At 52.2% G+C, this 18,839-nt stretch overlaps 2 protein-coding genes across 2 annotated transcripts; both read left to right on the forward strand.

Moving 5' to 3' along the window:
* Positions 1-4,500: 4,500 nt before the first annotated feature.
* LDBPK_351050 (hypothetical protein, unknown function) lies at positions 4,501-5,154 on the forward strand (the record flags this gene model as incomplete). The annotated part of the gene is made up of 1 exon (XM_003864642.1): positions 4,501-5,154. One exon carries the CDS (start codon positions 4,501-4,503, stop codon positions 5,152-5,154), a length of 654 nt encoding a protein of 217 aa, XP_003864690.1.
* Positions 5,155-5,953: 799 nt separating this feature from the next.
* LDBPK_351060 (hypothetical protein, conserved) lies at positions 5,954-6,895 on the forward strand (the record flags this gene model as incomplete). The annotated part of the gene is made up of 1 exon (XM_003864643.1): positions 5,954-6,895. One exon carries the CDS (start codon positions 5,954-5,956, stop codon positions 6,893-6,895), a length of 942 nt encoding a protein of 313 aa, XP_003864691.1.
* Between the last annotated feature and the right edge of the window lie 11,944 nt (positions 6,896-18,839).

The following is an 18,839-nucleotide window of genomic DNA, read 5'->3' on the forward strand; positions in this document are numbered from 1 at the left end:
CAGACGGACTCTTGCTAGTGGGTCCTCGGTATTCGTTGTCTCCCTTCCTCCATCCCTCTCACTCCTGCCCCCACGCTTTCTCCCTCACGCGGACGAAGGAAAGCGAAGCACTCCTTTGCATGTAAATCGGGGGGCCGGAAGGAAAAAAAAAACGGACCCACAAAATGGCAGCACCAAAAGTGTCAAATTGAGCGCGCGCGATAGAGTGATAGATAAGGGTAGGGTGGGGGAAGGAAAAGAATGGTTCTCTACCGCCTTGCGTCCCGTTCTCGAATCTCGTCGCTCCCTTTTTCTCTCGTCGATGCCATAGCCGTCGTGCACCTTCGTCTCTTGTTTTTTTTTGCTGGTTGGCTTTGTTTCTTTTCGCTTCCTTTGCCCTACATTTTTCGCAGTGTCGGGCGGCTGTACCCTCGCCCGCCCACTCTCCCCTTCTACCTCTCCTCCTCCTCGCCTACACACTCTCACGTGCGGGCCGCTGTCTGCATTCCGCTTTTGTGATGTATGTTCGTTTCTTGCTCATTTGCTTCGGGTGCCCTCTGTTTGAAGCGGTGTTCTACAGTTGCGCCTCTCCCTATTACGATGCCAACTACGGCTGCCTTTTCGGTTCTCCTACCCTGTCCATCTCTGGCAAGATGGCTAGGCAAGGGTCTACAGCAGTGTCTCAAAAGATGCGACTGCAATCTGTGTCTTCCTTTCTTTTTCGTGTGCGTGCGTGGGTGTGGTATTCGTGTACGCACGAGGGGGTTGTGTGCAGCCCGATGAGTGGCTAGCACACGGATTTTTCTCTTGCAGGAATATATATATATATATATGTAACGGTGGCTGCGCCATGTATGCCTCTCCGTGTATTCCGTTCGCGCGTTTCGCTTTTCTTCCCCTCGAATTCAGCAGCAGAACTTTACTGACTCTGCAGTCGTCCCCCTCTGTGTTCGTGTCGGTCTGTGTCTTTCTTCAGCTCTGCCCACCCCTCCCTACCCCTTCTTTGTTTCAGACGCACGCGTGGGTGGGTGTATGTCTGTCAAGGTGCGTACGCGGGTGAGTAATGTTCCCCGTCGGTTATTTGGTTTCGACTTCGTCATGTCTGTCGGCTTATATCGTATTACGGATTCGGCTCATTTTTTGTAATTGTCATGTTTTCACTTTTTTTTGGGGGGGGGGCTCTTTAAGTTTTCGCCTCCTTTCTCCTCTCTCTCGTATGTTCGCTTTTTTACACATCGCGGGTGTGCGTGTGTGGGTGTGGGTCGGTGTAAGTGCCCCTCCCTCGACCCCACCCCACCTTGCGCCGCGTGCATCTTTCATGCTCTTTCCTTCATCGTTGTCCACGTGCTTTGTCCTCTTGCCTGTTGTTGTTGTTGCTCCCATCCTCGATTCAGCATGTTTGCCGGCACGGCCTCCGCTGGCTCCTCCCCCCCATTCCACCCAAGATCCACCGTGTCCTCATAACGGCAGCTATTTCTCTTCTCCTTCCATGTGCGCGGTGGGTTGATGTGTGTGGCTGGCACACGCCTCGCTCCGTCTTCCTTTCTACGCTGTCCTAGATGTGTGCTGGTGCGCAAGTGCGTTTTCCTGTCTTCTGCTCAAGTGCACCTGCCGCGCTTTCGTAGCCCTGCATTGCTTTGCCGCCTACCTTCATCTCTCTGCCCGTCTCCTCTTTTCCTTTTCCTCTCTGTTTGTATGTGTGTGTGTTGTGTTTCGTGGCACTTGCACGTTGCCGGTGAGCTCCTCAGGAGCTCACCGGCATTACCGTCGCGAGGGAAACGAAGATGTCGCACGCATGTGAAGCCGTCGGCAAAGCAGCACCTTAGCATACCCCATCTTTTCGTAAAGTGAAGTGGCCCCTGCAGATATGGGGGTTTCAAGAAAAAAAAAAGAAGCTCAAAAGCGCGATATCTTGTACATTACAAGTCTCTTACGAGCGACTCTCTTGATGGGCCGTAGCACGCGCGCACTCCACTTCTCTACGACGCGGTGTTTTATTTCTCTTATTATTTACTTGCTTGCTCCCCCTCCCACTCCCCCGCTGCACTCTCGTTTTGCTTTTTGTCTTGCTTGTACTCTTCCTCCTTTCGTTGATGTGCCTGCGGTAGCTGCTTTTCTGTCTCAGCCCTAGCTCTGCGTACGTGTGTGCGTGTGTTTAGGTGGAAAGCTACTCGTGCAGCCTTTATGCATAAACGATGCGTAAATACGCACCATCCACACAAGACGGCAGAACGACAAGACAGCCACTTTTACGGAGCACTGCAGCAACAGGGAAAGGAGCACAAACTAAAAGAAAAAAAGCAGTCCGAAAAAAAAAGGAAAATACATTGTTATTTTCTTTTTTCAGTTTTTTCTTTGTTTACGTCACGCATGTGTTCGTGTCGTCGTCTTTTCTTCCCTCATCATCATCATCTCTCCCTCTCATGGACGCCGCAACTGAAGCGGCCCAAGATCATGAAGGGAAGCAAAAGAAAAACTTATGTGTGCATCTGAAGTCAAAACTATCGGAACTCTGGCTCTTTGGGTGACTGCAGCAGCATCGATGTGTAATATATATATATATATATTTGTTCCCGCACGCGAACAGCCAAAGACGACTGGATTTCCTCTTCAGCCGCAGGCTGGGCGAAAGAAAAAAAAAGCACAGCTTCACCTTCATGCCGAATGTCGACTCAAGCCCTCCTCGTGGCCGTTCCTTTCTCCGCTACCACATCGATAAGTGCATCAGGAATGGCACGGGACGCGGCCGTCACTTCTTCTCCGTCAACTCTATCCCATTCAACACTGCCACTTACACGCCCCCCTCCCCTATTCCACTTTGCACTTCTCTTCCTGCTGTGCCTGCACGTTGTTTTGCGTGATGAGGCCGTCCTCCATGCAGCGCACCGGCAAGTCAAAAAAAAAAATGCAGCAGCAAACCCGAAAATGACGCGCAACTCGCTTTGAGGCTGCTTGTCTTCGCATCACTAGCGCTCGCACTCCTTCTTTCCCCCTCCTATCTCACATTCGCAAGTCACAGCTCGCACATTGTGTGCACCGAAGCCGTTGGTGCCTCCACGCCTCTTGCGCCCATCTACCAGCGTGTTTTCGTATCTCGGTGCCTGTGCATGGGGGCTCATCTTTCACCCACGTCGCACAGTGCCTCACATCACCTTTTCCTTTTGGCTTACTTTCTTTCCCTCTTTTCTTGTTACTACTCTGATGACGAGGACTACCCCAGCGTGACATCACAGGGTCCAGCGCCCTCACTCTGTGTGTGGGGACGCCAAGCGACCCCTCCCCCTTATCCCTGCCAATGCCGAAGCACCTCTGGCGGTGACAGGGTCAAGCACCTACAACCCAAAGGGGGGGGGTGAGGGGAGGCCAGTGCGATTCATTGCTGCTGATGTCGGCTGGTCAGGTCCTGGACGGCGTGGCGTCGGAGCGACCTGCCACAGCGAACACGCCTGTGCCATCCACATGATGGGCGAAGCGTCAGCGTGGCTCGAGCGTATCCCACCCCCGGCCGTCACACTGCCTGCTGGTGCGGGGAGCCCTGAGCGGCACCCTGAGGGGGCAGCATTTGGGCCAGAGGCCGTTCTCCGATGGCTGGGTCGGCGCACTGCTGTACGGGCTTGTGTCTCCGGCTGCTTCGCACCAGGTGAAATGGACCCTGTGGCAGGGTCGGGGGCAGCAGAGTGGCGTCGTACTCCTGCTCCACGGCAGAGAATGGGCACACGTTGGAGAGGAAGGAAAAACCTGTTTGCACCTCAACGTGTGCAAGGACTGAGCGTTTCTCTCTCTCCTTCCCACGGCTGCTTGTTGAATCACACGCCCCTGTGTGGAGATGGCGAACATTTGTCGCACAAGGGCGCGTGGTTAGAGATGCGACACGGAGATGCCGAGTATGCGGCGAGTAGGGAAGGATTATACAGTGCGCAACAAAACTGAAGTGCAGGCGATAGCTATGCTGTGTGGAAACGAGGCACTTTTTTTGTTGTCGCGAGCGCAGCCGTGCCGTAGAAGAACTTTAGAAAGAACTGCAGAGTGCAGTGGCCGTTCTGCTTTCTCTGCTTTCTTATCATCAGTAGTGGCACACGTGCGAGCGCACGAGCGCACCTCGTGAAGAAGCATCATCGTGAGACCAAGTTGAAGTTGGAGATGAAGCGAGATTGCGGCATGAGAACGGAGGTCGGCAGCGCGTGCAACGATGGCTCTTGCACTCGTCGTCGCCATCGCCTTCGCTTCCTCCCTCCCCTGTCTCTCTCATGATTGCTGTGCTCGACATGTGCTATGCCTTTCCTCATCATCTATAAAACGTGCACCGGATGATCGAGTCACTATCCTCGTTATCTTTCCACTGGACTGAACGACTCATGGCTAGCCCTTCTCACCTACATCGGCTTCATCGACGCACTTTTTTCTCATGTAAAATCCAGGCCACTTGAATGGTAGGAAACACGGAGCCCGGTGCAGCCTGCAGATCTCCCTGGCCACCAGCATCACCACTTTCCCCTCACACCTCACACCCTGACTGTATCAATGACCTCCCCGGCAGCCGCGCCACCGCAGAATACGGCGGAGTTTTGGATTAAGCGCCTGCAACTGGTGCCGCACCCGGAGGGCGGCTACTATTCCGAGGTGGTGCGCAGCGCGCACAAGGTGGACAACGAGGAGGGCAACCGCCGCCACGCCTACACGACCATTTACTTTCTCTGCACCCCGGAGAGTCCCTCCCACCTGCACCGCCTCTGCTCGGACGAGACGTGGATGTACCACGCCGGCGACCCGCTGCAGCTGCACGTCATTCTGAAGGATCCGCAGGACGAGGACCGCATTGCCGCACAGCCTCCCGCAGCACCACAAGCGGAGACGGACGGCGCCGATACGCGACCGAAGTATCAGGTGTACCGTCGTGTCCTGGTTGGCGCGCGCGCGGAGAGGGGCGAGCTGCTGCAGTACACCGTTCCTGGCGGGGCCATTTTTGGCAGCTCCGTGGCCGCAGACGGTACGGATGGGCAGGCCGGCTACTCTCTTGTGAGCTGCATCGTGAGCCCCGGCTTCGATTACCGCGATTTCGAGATCTTCACGCAGGCGCAGCTGATGGAGCTGTACCCGCAGCACGAGGCGGTCATCAAGCAGATGGCCTACGAGACGCTACCGAATCATGCGCGCTTACAGACAACAGGAATCTAGAACAGCGCGCGAGGCAGCAGAGACGTGAAAGTGGACCGAGAAGGGCGTAACGAGAGAGATGTAAGAGATCTAGTCTACAGCTGTGGATGGCACACACAGACGCACGCGAACACGCAGCGATGGTGCCCCACCTGCTGCTTCTACTTTGCGTTCTTTCCTGTGATAAACAAGTGCACCTGTATTCTTCTTGTATGTACACGTGTGTGTATGAGTGTGCATGTGCATCTCTCCCTCCTTCCTTCTCCCTCGCTCTCTGCCCTCTTCGCTATCTTTCTTTTTGCTTGCTCTCCGTTGACTTGAGCAACCTTGGAAAGTCGAGCCGACGACAAGACACGCGAAATGGGGCAAGGCAGCCCCACTGACGAGCGATTTATGCTCGATGTGTATGTCCTCCTGTGCCTCCCTTTTTGTGAAGCAGCCAAGCGTTTGCGCGCGCGGGATGGCGCCTAAGCGACCAAAAATGACCACTCTCACAGCACATGCTATCGCCTCTTCGCACTCCAACGCTGATCTTTGCCTCTCAATGCACACGCACACGCACACATCTGCAGGTTGAAAGAATCACCGCAAGCATCCTCACTACTACTAGTCTTCTTTCTTTTAAGCCTTCTTCTCTTCAACCCAACTGTCACCCCACCGCCCGCCCTCGCTACCTCACTCCCAGACCCGTGTCATCGCTCAACTCTCCGACATTAAGCAGGCACACACACCCTCCTCTCCATCCCCGCTCTGCACCCCACCACACCCCTCTCCCTCTTTGCCTGCTCTTTCAAGGACGGGAAAGCTGAGCAGACTCAAGATGACGAGCCAGTCGCACGTGACCATGTTCAAGAACACCGGCTCCGTCACGGAGCAACACAAGCGCATCTCACATACCACTGGCGACAACAACGAGGAGGAGAAACACATTCTTGCTGGTCGCTACAAGACGAAGCTGTGCAAGAACTACGTGGCGAAGGGCGAGTGCCCGTACGATGTGCGCTGCATGTTCGCACATGGTGAGGACGAGCTACGCACCAGCGACGACAACATCCGCGACGGTCTCGTCACTGAGGAAGCAATTAAGGACTTCCAGCGTCAGCAGAACCAAGCAAAGCGCCGCGCAGCGTTTGCCGCCGCCCGCGAGCACAACAACCATGACCACAGTCGCAGTCACAGCCACAGCCACAACGTACGCCCCGTGCCCCACCGCAACGTTTACGAGATGGAGGAGAATGTGGAGAGCAACGAGGTGTACCGCAACCGCCACCGCCACCACAATCTGCGTCTGCATCCCCAGCAAGAGCCCGTGTCTATACCTCAGCCACAGCAGCAGCAGCAGCAAGAGCAGCAGTTCCAGCTGCAGAGCGCGGTGGCGCAGTACTACACACACAACCCGTACGTCTTCGACCTGATCCCCGCCGCGGCGCGTCTGTTTCCAGTCTACCAAGAAGTTGTCGAGGAGGGCTGCTGGTACGAGGAGGAGCCGGTACCTGCTCAGGAGGACTACTACTTCCCGTCTTCGGATATGATGATGCCGCTTGTGCCGAGCTTGGTGACGCAGCAATACCTGCCGTACCCGCACCAGCAGTGCGGCAAGCAGTTCGAGACGGTCGCCTCCGCCAGCACCTACAGCGGTGAGGAGGCCATGTACGGCCACAGTGAGTCCTCGGCTAGCTCGGCGTACCGCTCGGTGGCGCGTTGTACGGCTGCTGAGCTCCCCAGCAACTCCGACATTCCGGCGATGGTGATGGAGCCCTAAGACGCCACTGTTTGGACGACAAGGGCAGAACATCAAACAGCAAAGGACAAACAGAGCGAAAGAAAGCAGACGATGTTTGCATCGCATTTTTCCCCATCCCTTCCCTCCCCCTCTCACTCTCACTCTCTCCCCTGTCGTGATTGATTTGTCGCTCGTTACACCCACGCTCCCTTCTAGGGAGGTGAACGTGTGTCTTTGTGTGCGTGTGTTTATTTTTCGTTGTTGTTTTTTTTTTTTTGCTTTTGTTTTGTTGATTGGTGTTGTGTGTGTGTGTGTGTGGGTGGGTGGGTGGGTATGTGGCACACCCCTTCTTCTACACAAAGACATGCAGATATGTCCATGGCCATCGTACACCCCCATCTTCACCTCTCCCTTCAGGCCAACGCCCCCTCCCACTCCCTTATACCACCACCGTCTCCGTTCAACCGATCCACAGGGGAAGGTGGAAAAAGACGAGTTGCGAAACACACGCAAGAGAGGGAGGGGTGCATATGGGAACCAAAGCAAATCAAGCATAAGAGGGGAAGCAAAGAACAACCAAGAAGGCTAGTGTGTGTATGTGTGTCTGTGTGTCTGTGTGTCTGTGTTTGTGTGTGTGTTGCTTGATCGAATCGTGTGTATGTTCGTTTTGTTTTCGCTCGTGTTTTGTGTCCGTATCTTTATTTATTTGCTCTTTTCTGTTTCGTTCTTTCTCTCTGTCTCTCTTTCCGTTGCTCTCCCGCTGTTTTTTTTTTTTTTGTTGTTGTCTCTTTTCTTGCTCCTTCCCTTCGTCTTTTTCGTAGGCTGCGTTCTGCTCTCACTCTCTGCCGCGCAACGCGTGTCTGCGTCTATGCGTTTTTATCTGCCCTTCCTCTTTCCCTGTATTTTGCTTTTGTTTTCTTTTTTGTTTTGTGTTGGGTTTGTCATCCCTTCCATCTTCTCACCCGCGGCGTGGGTTTCGCCTCTTCTCACTGCAGACCTCTGTCTTCTCGCTGCATCGCGAGCGTGTGCGCATACGAGTGGAAGGGAGGGGTGGGGGTGCGTGTGTGCACGGATTTGAATGACGACGTACATATTTCCGCCCATCCCATCACTCGCCTCCCCGTCCTTCCTCCATGGGATGCACGCAAAGTGAGGCAGGCGGGCAAGGAGACTGCTCAGATGGCGGAGAAGCCGGCAACGCTCATCAATGAGAAGGTCTACTGCTCTTGTAAGTGTGGTGGGCATGTGTACGTTGGTGTTGCTGCACGAGTGCCCGCAAGGTGTATACATTTATGCATATGCGAGAGGCACCTCAGCATAGCACAGCAACGGATGAACAAGGCGCCCACGCAGAACAGTGTCGTCCCCTTCCACCACCACCACTCTCTCTCGCCCACCTTTATGCGCCTTGCTCTCCTTCCTGCCGGTCTGAAGGCCTACATCTGGTCGTGCACTGACTAACGGCAGGGAAGAGACGACAGGAAAGTAGAAGGCGAGGACGAAGCGCATGTCGTGCGGTGTACTGTGTTTTTTCTTTCTCTCCAATGGATACCGAGAGAGAAACGCACTCTCAAACTTGCAGACGCTGACCGACAACGACTTGAAAAGAGAGTTGTTTTGATAAAAAGGCAAAAAAGAAGTGCGCGCAACACACGGAGATATGAAGCAAAGTCCAATAGTAATAAAAGGAAACCAAAGAAAAAACGGGAGATGAAGCAACAACGAAAAAAAGGTAAAACAGATGATACCCTAACGGAGCTGCTGGTCGCCGGCCACGACAAGAGAAAACCTTTTTTTTTGAATGGGGGGCTAGGCGAGGTTGGGGGGTGAGGAGCTGGGCGAAGAGGCTTGGGAGATACGAGCGGGATAAAGACAGAGGGAGAAGAGAGAAGCGCCCGTATGCGCATGTGTGCATGTATACGTGAGTGGAAGAACATCAAGAACTCGCAACCACCACCACACCTGCACACACACACACACACACGCACAGGCACAACCACCCTCTCTCTCTTCCTCGTCTTCATCTCTTCGTGTCCGGCCCCCTCTGTGCTTTTCGTTACAAACATACACAATGCGCAATGTGTGTTTGTGTGTGTGTGTGTGAAAGAGGAGTGCGCCCCTCCCCCTTCCCACCTTGTCCTTGTATGCGGCTAAAAAAAGCGGGGGGAGAAAAGCTAGAGCTGCCACGCAAGAGAATATAAAGCTCTTGACAAGTGATTGCTTGCTTTTTTCTTTTTGATTCCCTTTCGCTTTTGCCCCCTTGTTCAGCTTCGATGTGTAGCCTCTCCCGCCCCACATCCCACACACACACAAACTCACTCGAACTTGTCGCGTCCCTTCCTGTCTCCCATGGTCGGTGTTGCTGTTTTTCGTGTTTCTCTTTGTTTCTCGCATGCTGCTTCACTATCTCCCCCCCCTTTTTTTTTGCGGTGGTAGTGATGGTCGCCGTGTTGGTGGCACTCAGAGACACTCACGCGCGCACGAACACACACTTAAGATTTCATATATGTATATATATACATATACAGCTAAATAAGCAAGAACAAAAAAAAAGAAATTCAAAGCAGAGAATAACGAGATCCAAAAAGTTTTTTTTTTATTCTCATGTCTTTGTTTGTGTGTGTTCAGTTTTTGTTTTTTTGTTTTTTTGGGGGGAGGGAGACACGGCAGTGGTAGAGTTGCATGATGTGCCTCTCCCATTTTTATGGTGTTTTTCTCGTGTGTTCTGTTCTGTTGCTGTTGTTCGCTTTTGGGGGAGGGGGTTTGGCGCCAGTGTGGGTCCGCGCATATGTGAGGGTAGAGGAGTTATGTGGGTGTGCATCCGCTCACTCTGTTCTCTCTCTTTCACACCTCCCCAGTAGACGAAGCCTCACGCACGCACACACACACACACACAAAAAAGAGTACACACATACACCGGGATGACGAGGAAGCAACACTCGTTGCATGTTCCCTTCTTTGCTGTATCGCGCATACACTGCTCTTTCGATTTGTCACGGATTTGTATGCGTATGTGTGAGTGGGTGTGCTTGTAGGCTCGACTGCCTTTTTTTCCTCTTCGTCCTCTTCACCCCCTTGGATACACGTGAAACGGTTTTTTAATGCTGGTCTGCTTCCTTTTTCCCCCTGTTATGCTTTGATCCTGTTGACTGTTGCTGCCCTTTTGTTTTCGGGTGTGTGCGTGTGCATGTGCGCGTGTGGGTTTTTCGGTTCTCTCTTTCCTCGCCATTTCTGGTGCTGTTTATCTTCCCCTTTCTTGCTCATCACCTGCCTGCAGCGCCCAGACGCTGCCACATCGCCGATGTTCCCCCTCTCTACTGCTTCCCCACCGCATACAACGTATACACTCGGACACAAACGCACCCTGTACGGAAACGAACCGATAAGATCAAAGAGCGCAAGAGACCAGACATTGCTCCCCCCCTCTCTCTCTCTCTCTCGGGATGTCTGAACTCATTCGAACGTGTGCGGCCCTTCGTGGATGTAGATTTACATGTATGGTCCGTGGGCGTGTGTCATCGTAGCTTGCAAGAAGAAGCTCCTTTCCCCCTTTTTGATGATTGCTGTTTGAGCTCTCGTTCGCTGCCGCTTCTCCGTTTTTGTTTGTTTGTTTCGCGCACGCCTTGTGTTGTGTTGTGTTGTTGTTTGTTGTTGTTTGCTTCACTTGTGCTTGTTAGCTGTACGCTTTAGGCGTGGGATTTGGGGGTGGTCCACGCGATTAGGCGCCCACGAAAAAGGGAGACACAAAAGCGAACGTGAAAAAAGAATGGGGAGCATAGCGAGCGAAAAGACAGCGAAAACATTGTTGAAAACACAAAAAAAAAGAGGAGCATACGGTAAAATGACGAAGTCATGGGCGGTGGAAGCGTATTTGGGGGGTTGGCAGACGCACACGTTCTCAAATGGCGGTGTGTATATGTGTGTGTGTGTGTGTTATCATTCTCTTGCAGTTGTTGGTGAAACACTCACAAGCAACAACGTATGCGTCCACGAAATGGCAAAAAGAATGGAAGCAGTAGTTCTACCGTGGGTATGTACGTAGGAGTCGCACACCAAACTCGTGAAGAGGCGCTTCTCCTCGCTCGCTCCTTTCCTCTACCCAGGCATCGGTTACGGAGGAAGGGGGGCAGAGAAGGAGGCTCGCTATCACCCCTTGCCTTGCTTCGTCTGTGTGTCTGTGTGGGGCGGATGAGATTGGTGATTACTCATACCTCGGCATAAGCACACAGACGCAAGCAAAAACGCAACGGGACACTTTCCTTCCGGGGCCTCTCTCACCCTCGCTTCTCACTGTCTCTTTGTCTTTGCTATCTGCACTTGTCCTCCCGTGCTGTTTGGTGCGGTTGTTTCTCCCGCGCCCCCCCCCCGCCCCGCCCCCGTCGCTGCTGTGTGGCTCCTATTTTCCCCGTTGTCGTCGTGCGCAGCCTTTGCCTGCACATGCGCCGGCTTTGCGCTTTCACATCGGAGCGTCGTGTGGCCATCAGGCTTCTCAAAGCCCCTTCCTTCTCCTTGTTTGTCGTCTTTCTCCCTCCTGAACCCCTTCTTTTCCGCATACAGATGCTCGACTCGGATGCATGACACTTGCCATTATCGCCGTTGCTGATATCACCTTCTTTTCTTGTTTGCTTGCGTTGGAGGGTCACCTTCCTGCTTTCTGTTTTTGTTTTCGTCTTGTTTCTTTCTGACGTTGGTGTCTTTTTTTTTATGGCTTCCTGTTTCGCCCTCTGCGTGCGTATGTGTGTATGCGTACAATGGGCTTGCAAAAGAAAGTGTGTGTGTGTGCGTGTGTGTCTGCGGAGGTGGGGGTGGAAGGCGCATCAGGCGTTTCCTTTTCTTTCACTCATTTCTACGCCTTCTCGTGTCTTTTGCTTCCTTTTCCTCACCCTCCTTTCTTCTTCGTGTACACGCTGGATTTGCAGACACACACCCGTGTACGCGAGTGCATGTTGCCGTCGCTTGTCGATCACATGTTGCTCTCTATCTCTTACCGAAGTCCTGCCTGTTTTGTTTTGCTTTTTCGTTCTTTTTTGCGCCGCCTATCTTTTTTTTTCTTTCGTCTTTCTTGTGGCGGCATGTCTTCACGCTGATGGGTGCTTCTTGGCTTCTCCACACGTGCTCTGTGTTTTACGAAGAAGTGTATATGTGTATGTTTATGTGTGTATGTGGCATGCATTCTGTGGGCAACTCATCCTTCTCCCAGCACGCTTCGTATATCTGTCTTTCTCCTACTCAGCGCTCTCTCAATCACTCTCTCGTGGCTCAGAATTCGACTCTGAAAGATCGGATGATCGGTGTGGCTGACAGTAGAGTCGATAGCACGAAAAAAGAAAAGAGTAAGATGTGGAGGAAGAGGGGGAGGAACGGTGAACGTAGCCGATGGTGGCTGGGTGCATGCGCAGCATACAGCACACGGAAGGGTGCGCATGGATACGTAGCGGTCGAGAAGCAAAAGAAGACTGTGAAGAAGGCAGCGAAAGCACTGTTTGCGGTCCTCATGACCCCCTACGCGCTGCTCTTGATGCAGCGGCTACTCTCGCATTCCTTGCTCTCTCTTATCCATTGTCATCAGTTCCCTTGAGTTTGTGTGTGCGAGTCTATCAATCTGCCCTCTCACCCTCTCTCCGCACTCAGCCTTTTACACCTCTTCCTTTTTAGACGTCAAGCACCACGCCGCACAGCACACGCACGCTGCGAGCAGCAACGGAGGACCCAAAATGAAGACAAGAGGCAACTTAAGCGCTTCTTTTTCTGCCCCCCCCCACTTCCTCTGTGTGTGTGTGTGTGTGTCTTTTGCCTTCACCCCTCCTTCTCTCCCTCGACGCTGCATGCTGTGGAGAAGACTGACGGCGCGAGAAGGTGAATGAGCGCTATCTCCTTTTCGGTGTTTTTTACTTGGTATTGTTGTCGCGTGCTGAAGCATCCACGTGCACACAATGTGCGGTACTAGTCATACGAAAAGGCTGGTCTCGCTGGGAAGAGGGATGGGGGCTGTTGGCGCGAGAAGGGAAAGTAGCGAGAGAGAGAGAGAGGAATCCATAGAGTAAAGCGTCAGCAGGGAAGAGGAAAGACACTTGAACCGGCTGGCAGAGAGCAGTCTCTTGCTCTCTAGGTGACCAAAGAAACGTGTAGAAATGCAGTGGTGCACCATCGACGCATGCACGAGAGTTAAGAGAGAGCGCGATGCGAGATCAATGGGAGTCGGGGAGAAGAGTAGTAGGATGCACGAGTTACACAGAATAGCGGAGGAGATTGAGTGTATGTGTATGTGTGTGTGTGTGTGGTTGGCGGGGTGTGCTGTGGCTGCGTGTTGTTCTTCTTTCGTGAAGGCCACTGCTGCCCCCGCCTCTCTCTCGCCCGTCATGACCTCTATTTAGCGCCATCTCCACCCATTAATGGAATGGCCGCGCGTCCATGCAACTCCCCGCTCTTATTCTACGCAGCTGCTCACACTCTCATGTGTCTTGCTTCAGTGGGCTTCCCTACTCTGGAGTGTCCTCTTGTGGACTGCTTGTGTTTGCTGAAGATGGCCTTGTCCTTTCTCATCTCTTGTTGCTGTGAGTTTGCATGTGTGTTTGTTTTTTTTCGTTGGCTCTTTCTCTCTGGCCTTTGCACCCGCTCCTCTCCCTCTCTTTGAAAGGTCAGCAGCCCCTCCTCATGCTTTTCCCCTTCAATCCGGTTCACCCATACATAACGCGAGCCACCCTTGTGGGTCTTTTTCTTTGCGCATGTGTGTACGTGTTTGTGTGCCTCGCGGAGACGTTTTTGTTCTGTTTCAAGGTATCTCCCTGCACTCTGTTTTTTTTTTCTTTTTGCTAGCCGATCTCGTATACTTTGGGGGGAGTTTTACTTGTATGTGTGTGCGTGTGTCCCCCTCTCTCCCTCGTTCTCTCTCTCTTGTCCCTCTCCTCCTCTCCTCTGCTCGCTCTGCCGTGCATCTTTTCGTATACTCCCCTTTGTCTTTTATGTTTTCTTTTTTGTTTCCGGAGGAAGGGGAAAAAAGGGGGCCTTCCTTTCCCTTTTTCGTTTTTTTTTTTGGTGTTTCGCGCACCTCTTCTATACCTTCATCTCGATATGTTCACATGAACGCGCACACAGGAACACAAAACACGGAAAAAAAAGAAGAGCGAAACAGCAAAAAAAAAAAGAAAAGGAAACCCATCGCGCACACTAGGCACGCGCACGCAGAGATAGGAGACGCATGGGGTAAGCAACAAGAGAACGGAAGATGTTAGGCACTTTTTTTTGTGAGTGATTGACATCAGCACGACGGATCGCGGCATAAGCTCAGCAGCGACAATGACAAAAAAAGCACACATACACACATGCACAACGACAGCAGGAAAGAGATGACGATTTTGCTTTCATCGAGGCTGCAAAAAGAAATACACACAAAAAAAATAATAATAAAGAAAAACGAAACAGCGGGGAATGCTTGTCGGGCAATCCACACACGAGAACAAAGAGGAGCGTGAGTGCGGAGAAGAGCGAAAAGAAATCAAAAAAAAAAGAAATAAGAAAAGGGGAGAAGGAGAGAAGGTGGAGAAAGCAAGAATGTAAAGAAAGAGAATGTTACTCAGGTCACTCTGCAGAGCTTCGCTTTCGCGCGTGTGTTTCTTGGCAGAGATGCTTTTATGTGTATTGGCTCCCCTTTTTCTCTCACTCCATTGTACACGTCGTCGAGGTGCTCTTCATGTAATGTTCTTTTTTAGCGTGTGTGTGTGCCGCCCTGTCTTTCTCTTGCCTCAAGGCCCTTTGCTTAAAATGCTCTCTTCTTCTCCATCCCTTTTCTTATAAAAAGTCTTCTTTTCTCCCTGTAGCCCACTTTGGCCGTCTGGCCTGCTCTCTTTCTGCAAGTGGATGTTCCGCACTTCTTCTCCGCTTGTTGCTATTGCTGTTTTCACTAGATCCTTTTCTTTTTGCGTCCTTTCTTTTTTACCTCTGCCCCACACTTTCACCTCTCTCTCTCTTCTATGCATCTCACATCTGCGCGCTGGCTCAGCAGAGCTCGCCTTTCGTTTGTTATTGCTGCTTTGTTTTTGTTTTTGTGTGTATGCGTGTTTGTTTGTGTCTTGGTTTGTTTTGCGCTTGTGCTCTCGCCGGTATAAGTTCTCCATGCCTCCTCCCTCCCTCTGCACGATGTTTGTGTGTGTGTGTGTGTGTGTGTGCTGTTTTATTCTCCTATCACTCATGTGTTTGTGCGCTTTTTATTGTATGTTTGCTTTTTGTGTGTTTGTGTGTGTGTGTGTTTTCTGATTTCTCTGTCCTGTGCCACATTTTTTTTCGCCCCATCTCTCGCCTCTTGCGTTGTTTGCTTGCTTTTGACACCTTGCTACCTGTTCTCCTTTTCTCTCTCTCGATCTCTCGATCTCTTTCAATTTCTTCTCGCTTCGCTTGCTCTTTCTTTCAGCACTCGCTTCCTTTCACCCTCACCTCCTCCCCCCCCTCTTCTCCCTCTGGCTGCCTGTCTCGATAGCATACCGTGTGCGTTTTCTTTTTTTATATATAGTTTTCGAGCACGGAAAGGACGAAGAAGAAACGAGAAACAGCTTTCTATCTCCCTCCCACCTACGTATCGCCGTCACGCGCGCGCACAGGCACAAGCACGCGCATGACAGCATATTGATGCCCTGCTTCTTTTATCCCTTGCTGTGTTTTCGCTTCTTTTTCTTTTTTTTTTTCCTTTTCGAGTGTGCTTTGGTGGGTTTTCACGTCCTTCCTACCTTCATGTGGCTCAACCACACCACCACCCCTTCTCTCTGTCTTCTCTCTTGTTCGAACAGATACGCCCTTCCTCCTCGCTTCTTTCCTCATTCACTCGAGGGCCCTTCTACCCACCCACCTCTCTCTTTCTCGTCCTTTGTTTGTCCTTCCACGATCTTATCCTCCCTTCTCCATGTGTGTGTGTGTGTGCCACTCTCTTTCTCTCTTCACATTCTTCCTCTCCATTTTAGCGTTCATCTTTTGGGGTTTGTTTGTATGTTTGCGTCTGTTCTTTTTATTTCTGTTTTATTTTGGGGGTTTGTTTCCGTTTTTGTTGGTGCGCGCGTGCTGCTCAGTCACGCTGTGTCCATTTTCCTCCCTCCCCCTCCCCCTCCTCTCAAACCATTACCGCCTTTACACCTGTCTTTGTTGCCTTCGTCCCGGGCTGAACCCCTCCTTCTCTCACCATCTCCTACATGCCATCATCTTCATCTGCACCCTCTCTCTCTTGAGCGCTTTTTCCCCCTGTAATTTGCGTCTCGACTTTGTTTTACCTGCGCATGCCATGATTGCCTCTCTCTCTCTGTTTTATTGTTGTTTTCGGTTCTGTTGGTGCTGTTTTCTTGCTTTGCTCCCCCGCCTCCAGTCCTCCACCCTTTCATCGCGCAACACGTTCAAACACACTTTTCGTGAGGGACAGGCCATGATCAATCTATTGGCTTGCGGGTTTCGTTCTCTCCTTTTTGTCGAGTGGCGGTCAGCTATGCGCTACACACGCACACACGGCATAACAAGGAAAACAGAAACTCCGTTGTGTTCTGCGACTGTTTCTAGTGTATGCGCGTGCGGGTGTGTGTTTTTCTTTTTGTGTGGGTGTGATTTCTCAGCAGGACGTACACGGACGTCAACGGGGCCTCTTCCTTGGTTTCTTTGCTTCTCTCTTCGCTTTCTTTTTTTTTTGGCGTGAGCGTTCCAGAGCACATCCCCATACGCATACACTTTCTCTTGCTCGCTCACTTTAATGTGCTCACACAGGCGGCGGTGCACATACATACACCGCTTCACATGCCCAGAGACATGCCCCATCCCCTTCTACCTTGCCTTCGTGCTTTGTGTTTATCTGTGTGTGTGTGTGTGTGTGTGTGTGTGTGTGCAACGTACGATTGTGTGTACGTGCGTGGGTAAAGTGGTCTGTTGACGTCTTTTCTGAGTTTTGAACTGCAGGCTCGAACTGGTGGAGAGAGGAGCGAATCAGAAAAAAAAAACAGCAAAATTTGACTTTTAAAGGCAACATGCAAAAGAAGGAGAAGTGAGTAGGATGAGGGAAAAAAAAGGCATAAAAACGGTTGGGAAGGATTGAACAAGCACGCAAGAATAAGCGAAACACAACAGCAATTAAAAAAAGAGCCGTGGTCACCAAAGAACAAAAAAGTCGGCTTCGCACATGCTGCCGTTCGCATGCGTATTTCACTGCTTCCTTTGCTTGGTCCTGAGTTCACGAAACGAAGTGCCTCAACCCCTTCTTGCCGCCGCGCCCGTCGCCTCTCGAAGCGCACATACACAAACGCACACGGCTGTATTTTCCTGTTTCTTTCTTCGGTGTATGCGTGTGTATTTTCTGCGTTACTGGTGAGGAAGAGCCCTTGTCACTACCCCCAGCCCCCGTCGCACGTTTCTCCTCTGCATTATCCACGCCAGTTGTACTTGTTAGAGGGGGTCAGTAGAGCAACTCTGCAGGCGGTGCGCAGCGTCACCGTACGCGCTCCCACTCTCCCTCTCTCTCTGGACTCACTTGTCTTCTTCGGCAGCTAAGCTGCTTTGCATGTTTGTTTCGATCTTGTGTGTGCTGCCCTGCCTTTCTTGAGTTTCTTTTTTGTTTTCGTTTCTTTCTCCCTCGCGCCTCTTGCGTGCGAAGTGCGAGTCGCGTATGCCTTCGTCTGTCTGTGTGTGATTGAGTCGTAACTCCCGCAGAGAACAAGATATAAATAAAAATTCAAAACGGCGTGTCTCTTGCACAACCCCACGGCGGGGAGCAGGAGCGCAAGAAGACGTGCGAAACAAGAGACGAAGAATGCGGATGACCGAGGAAGAACTGAAGTAGACAAAGCAAGCAGGTGGTAGAGATGCGATCAGTAGAGCGTGAGTCAGCCCGTTGCACTTGCTGCGCTGCCCCCACACACCACCACCCCCTGCAGAGGAGCGGGTAGTATACATGCTGCTGTATCTCTCTCATCATCCTTTTTTTTTTCTCTCTCATTTTGCCTCAATCTATTTTTTCGTTCTTCCTTTGTTTCCCCTGCGGGTTTCCGATGATGGCGGTGCCGTAAGCGGCGTTCGCACAGATGCCAGCAAGAGAAAAAGAAGAGAGTCAAGCGGCACACAACAAAGATGTAGCGAGCAAACACACACACACACACGTACGCGCACGCTCTATGCGACAGCGTACCTTCACTTCTGGATTCTTGCAGAACATCCTCGTTTTGTGCGTGTGCGTGTGCGCGTGCGTGTCGGTGCGTTGTCTCTTTGGTCTCTTGTCTCCCTCTCTCCTCATTTCTTTTTCTCTTCTGAACGCTTCCGTACTCATGGAGGTGCATACACAGCTAGAACTGGGGTGTACATCCTTCCGGTTCGGCTTCTTTCCTCACATCACCCGACTTTGGTATTCTTTCGATATCAGCCATGTTGCCTGCACGGCAACGCTGGCCGGCGTGAACCGCAGAGACGATACGGGAAAAGAGGCGGGGTGAGTCCATCTTTCCGTCCCCAACAGCAAGGATCTGGGAGCTCCTTCTCCCATGCGACGGCTCAGCGCACAGGATCGAGTGAAGCGGGCGCTCATGCATGCGCTGCAAATCCTCCAGAAGTCCCAACCCCTTCTTTCGATCGTGTCACTACTCGAAACGCACCCTCCTAACGTTACGCTGCGTGAGGGATCGGGCAGAGCGATACGCCGGGGAGCAGCTGCTGGTGGCGCGTCACCTCGGGATCGAGTCGTTGGCCCGCCCCCTTTCATGGACGAGGCGTGAGCCCCTACGGTCGCCGGGGACACAAGAAGAGTGCACCAAACCTGTTGCGTGCAACTGCAGCAGTGGAACCGGCAAAGCCAACAACAAAAAAAAAGCGTGCAGGAGCTTCTGAGCCTCGCCGACGAATGCCTCCGCGCCCCTTTCCTCTGCAGACGCCGCCACGTTAACGCCTGCGGACGTCTCGGAGCCCTCCGCAACAGAACTCAGAGTGGCGGGGTCCCCCCTCCCCCGGCGGCCCGGGGAAAAAGGGGGGGTCC

Source organism: Leishmania donovani, chromosome 35 (assembly GCF_000227135.1).
Source record: "Leishmania donovani BPK282A1 complete genome, chromosome 35".
Taxonomy (NCBI): Eukaryota; Euglenozoa; class Kinetoplastea; order Trypanosomatida; family Trypanosomatidae; genus Leishmania; species Leishmania donovani.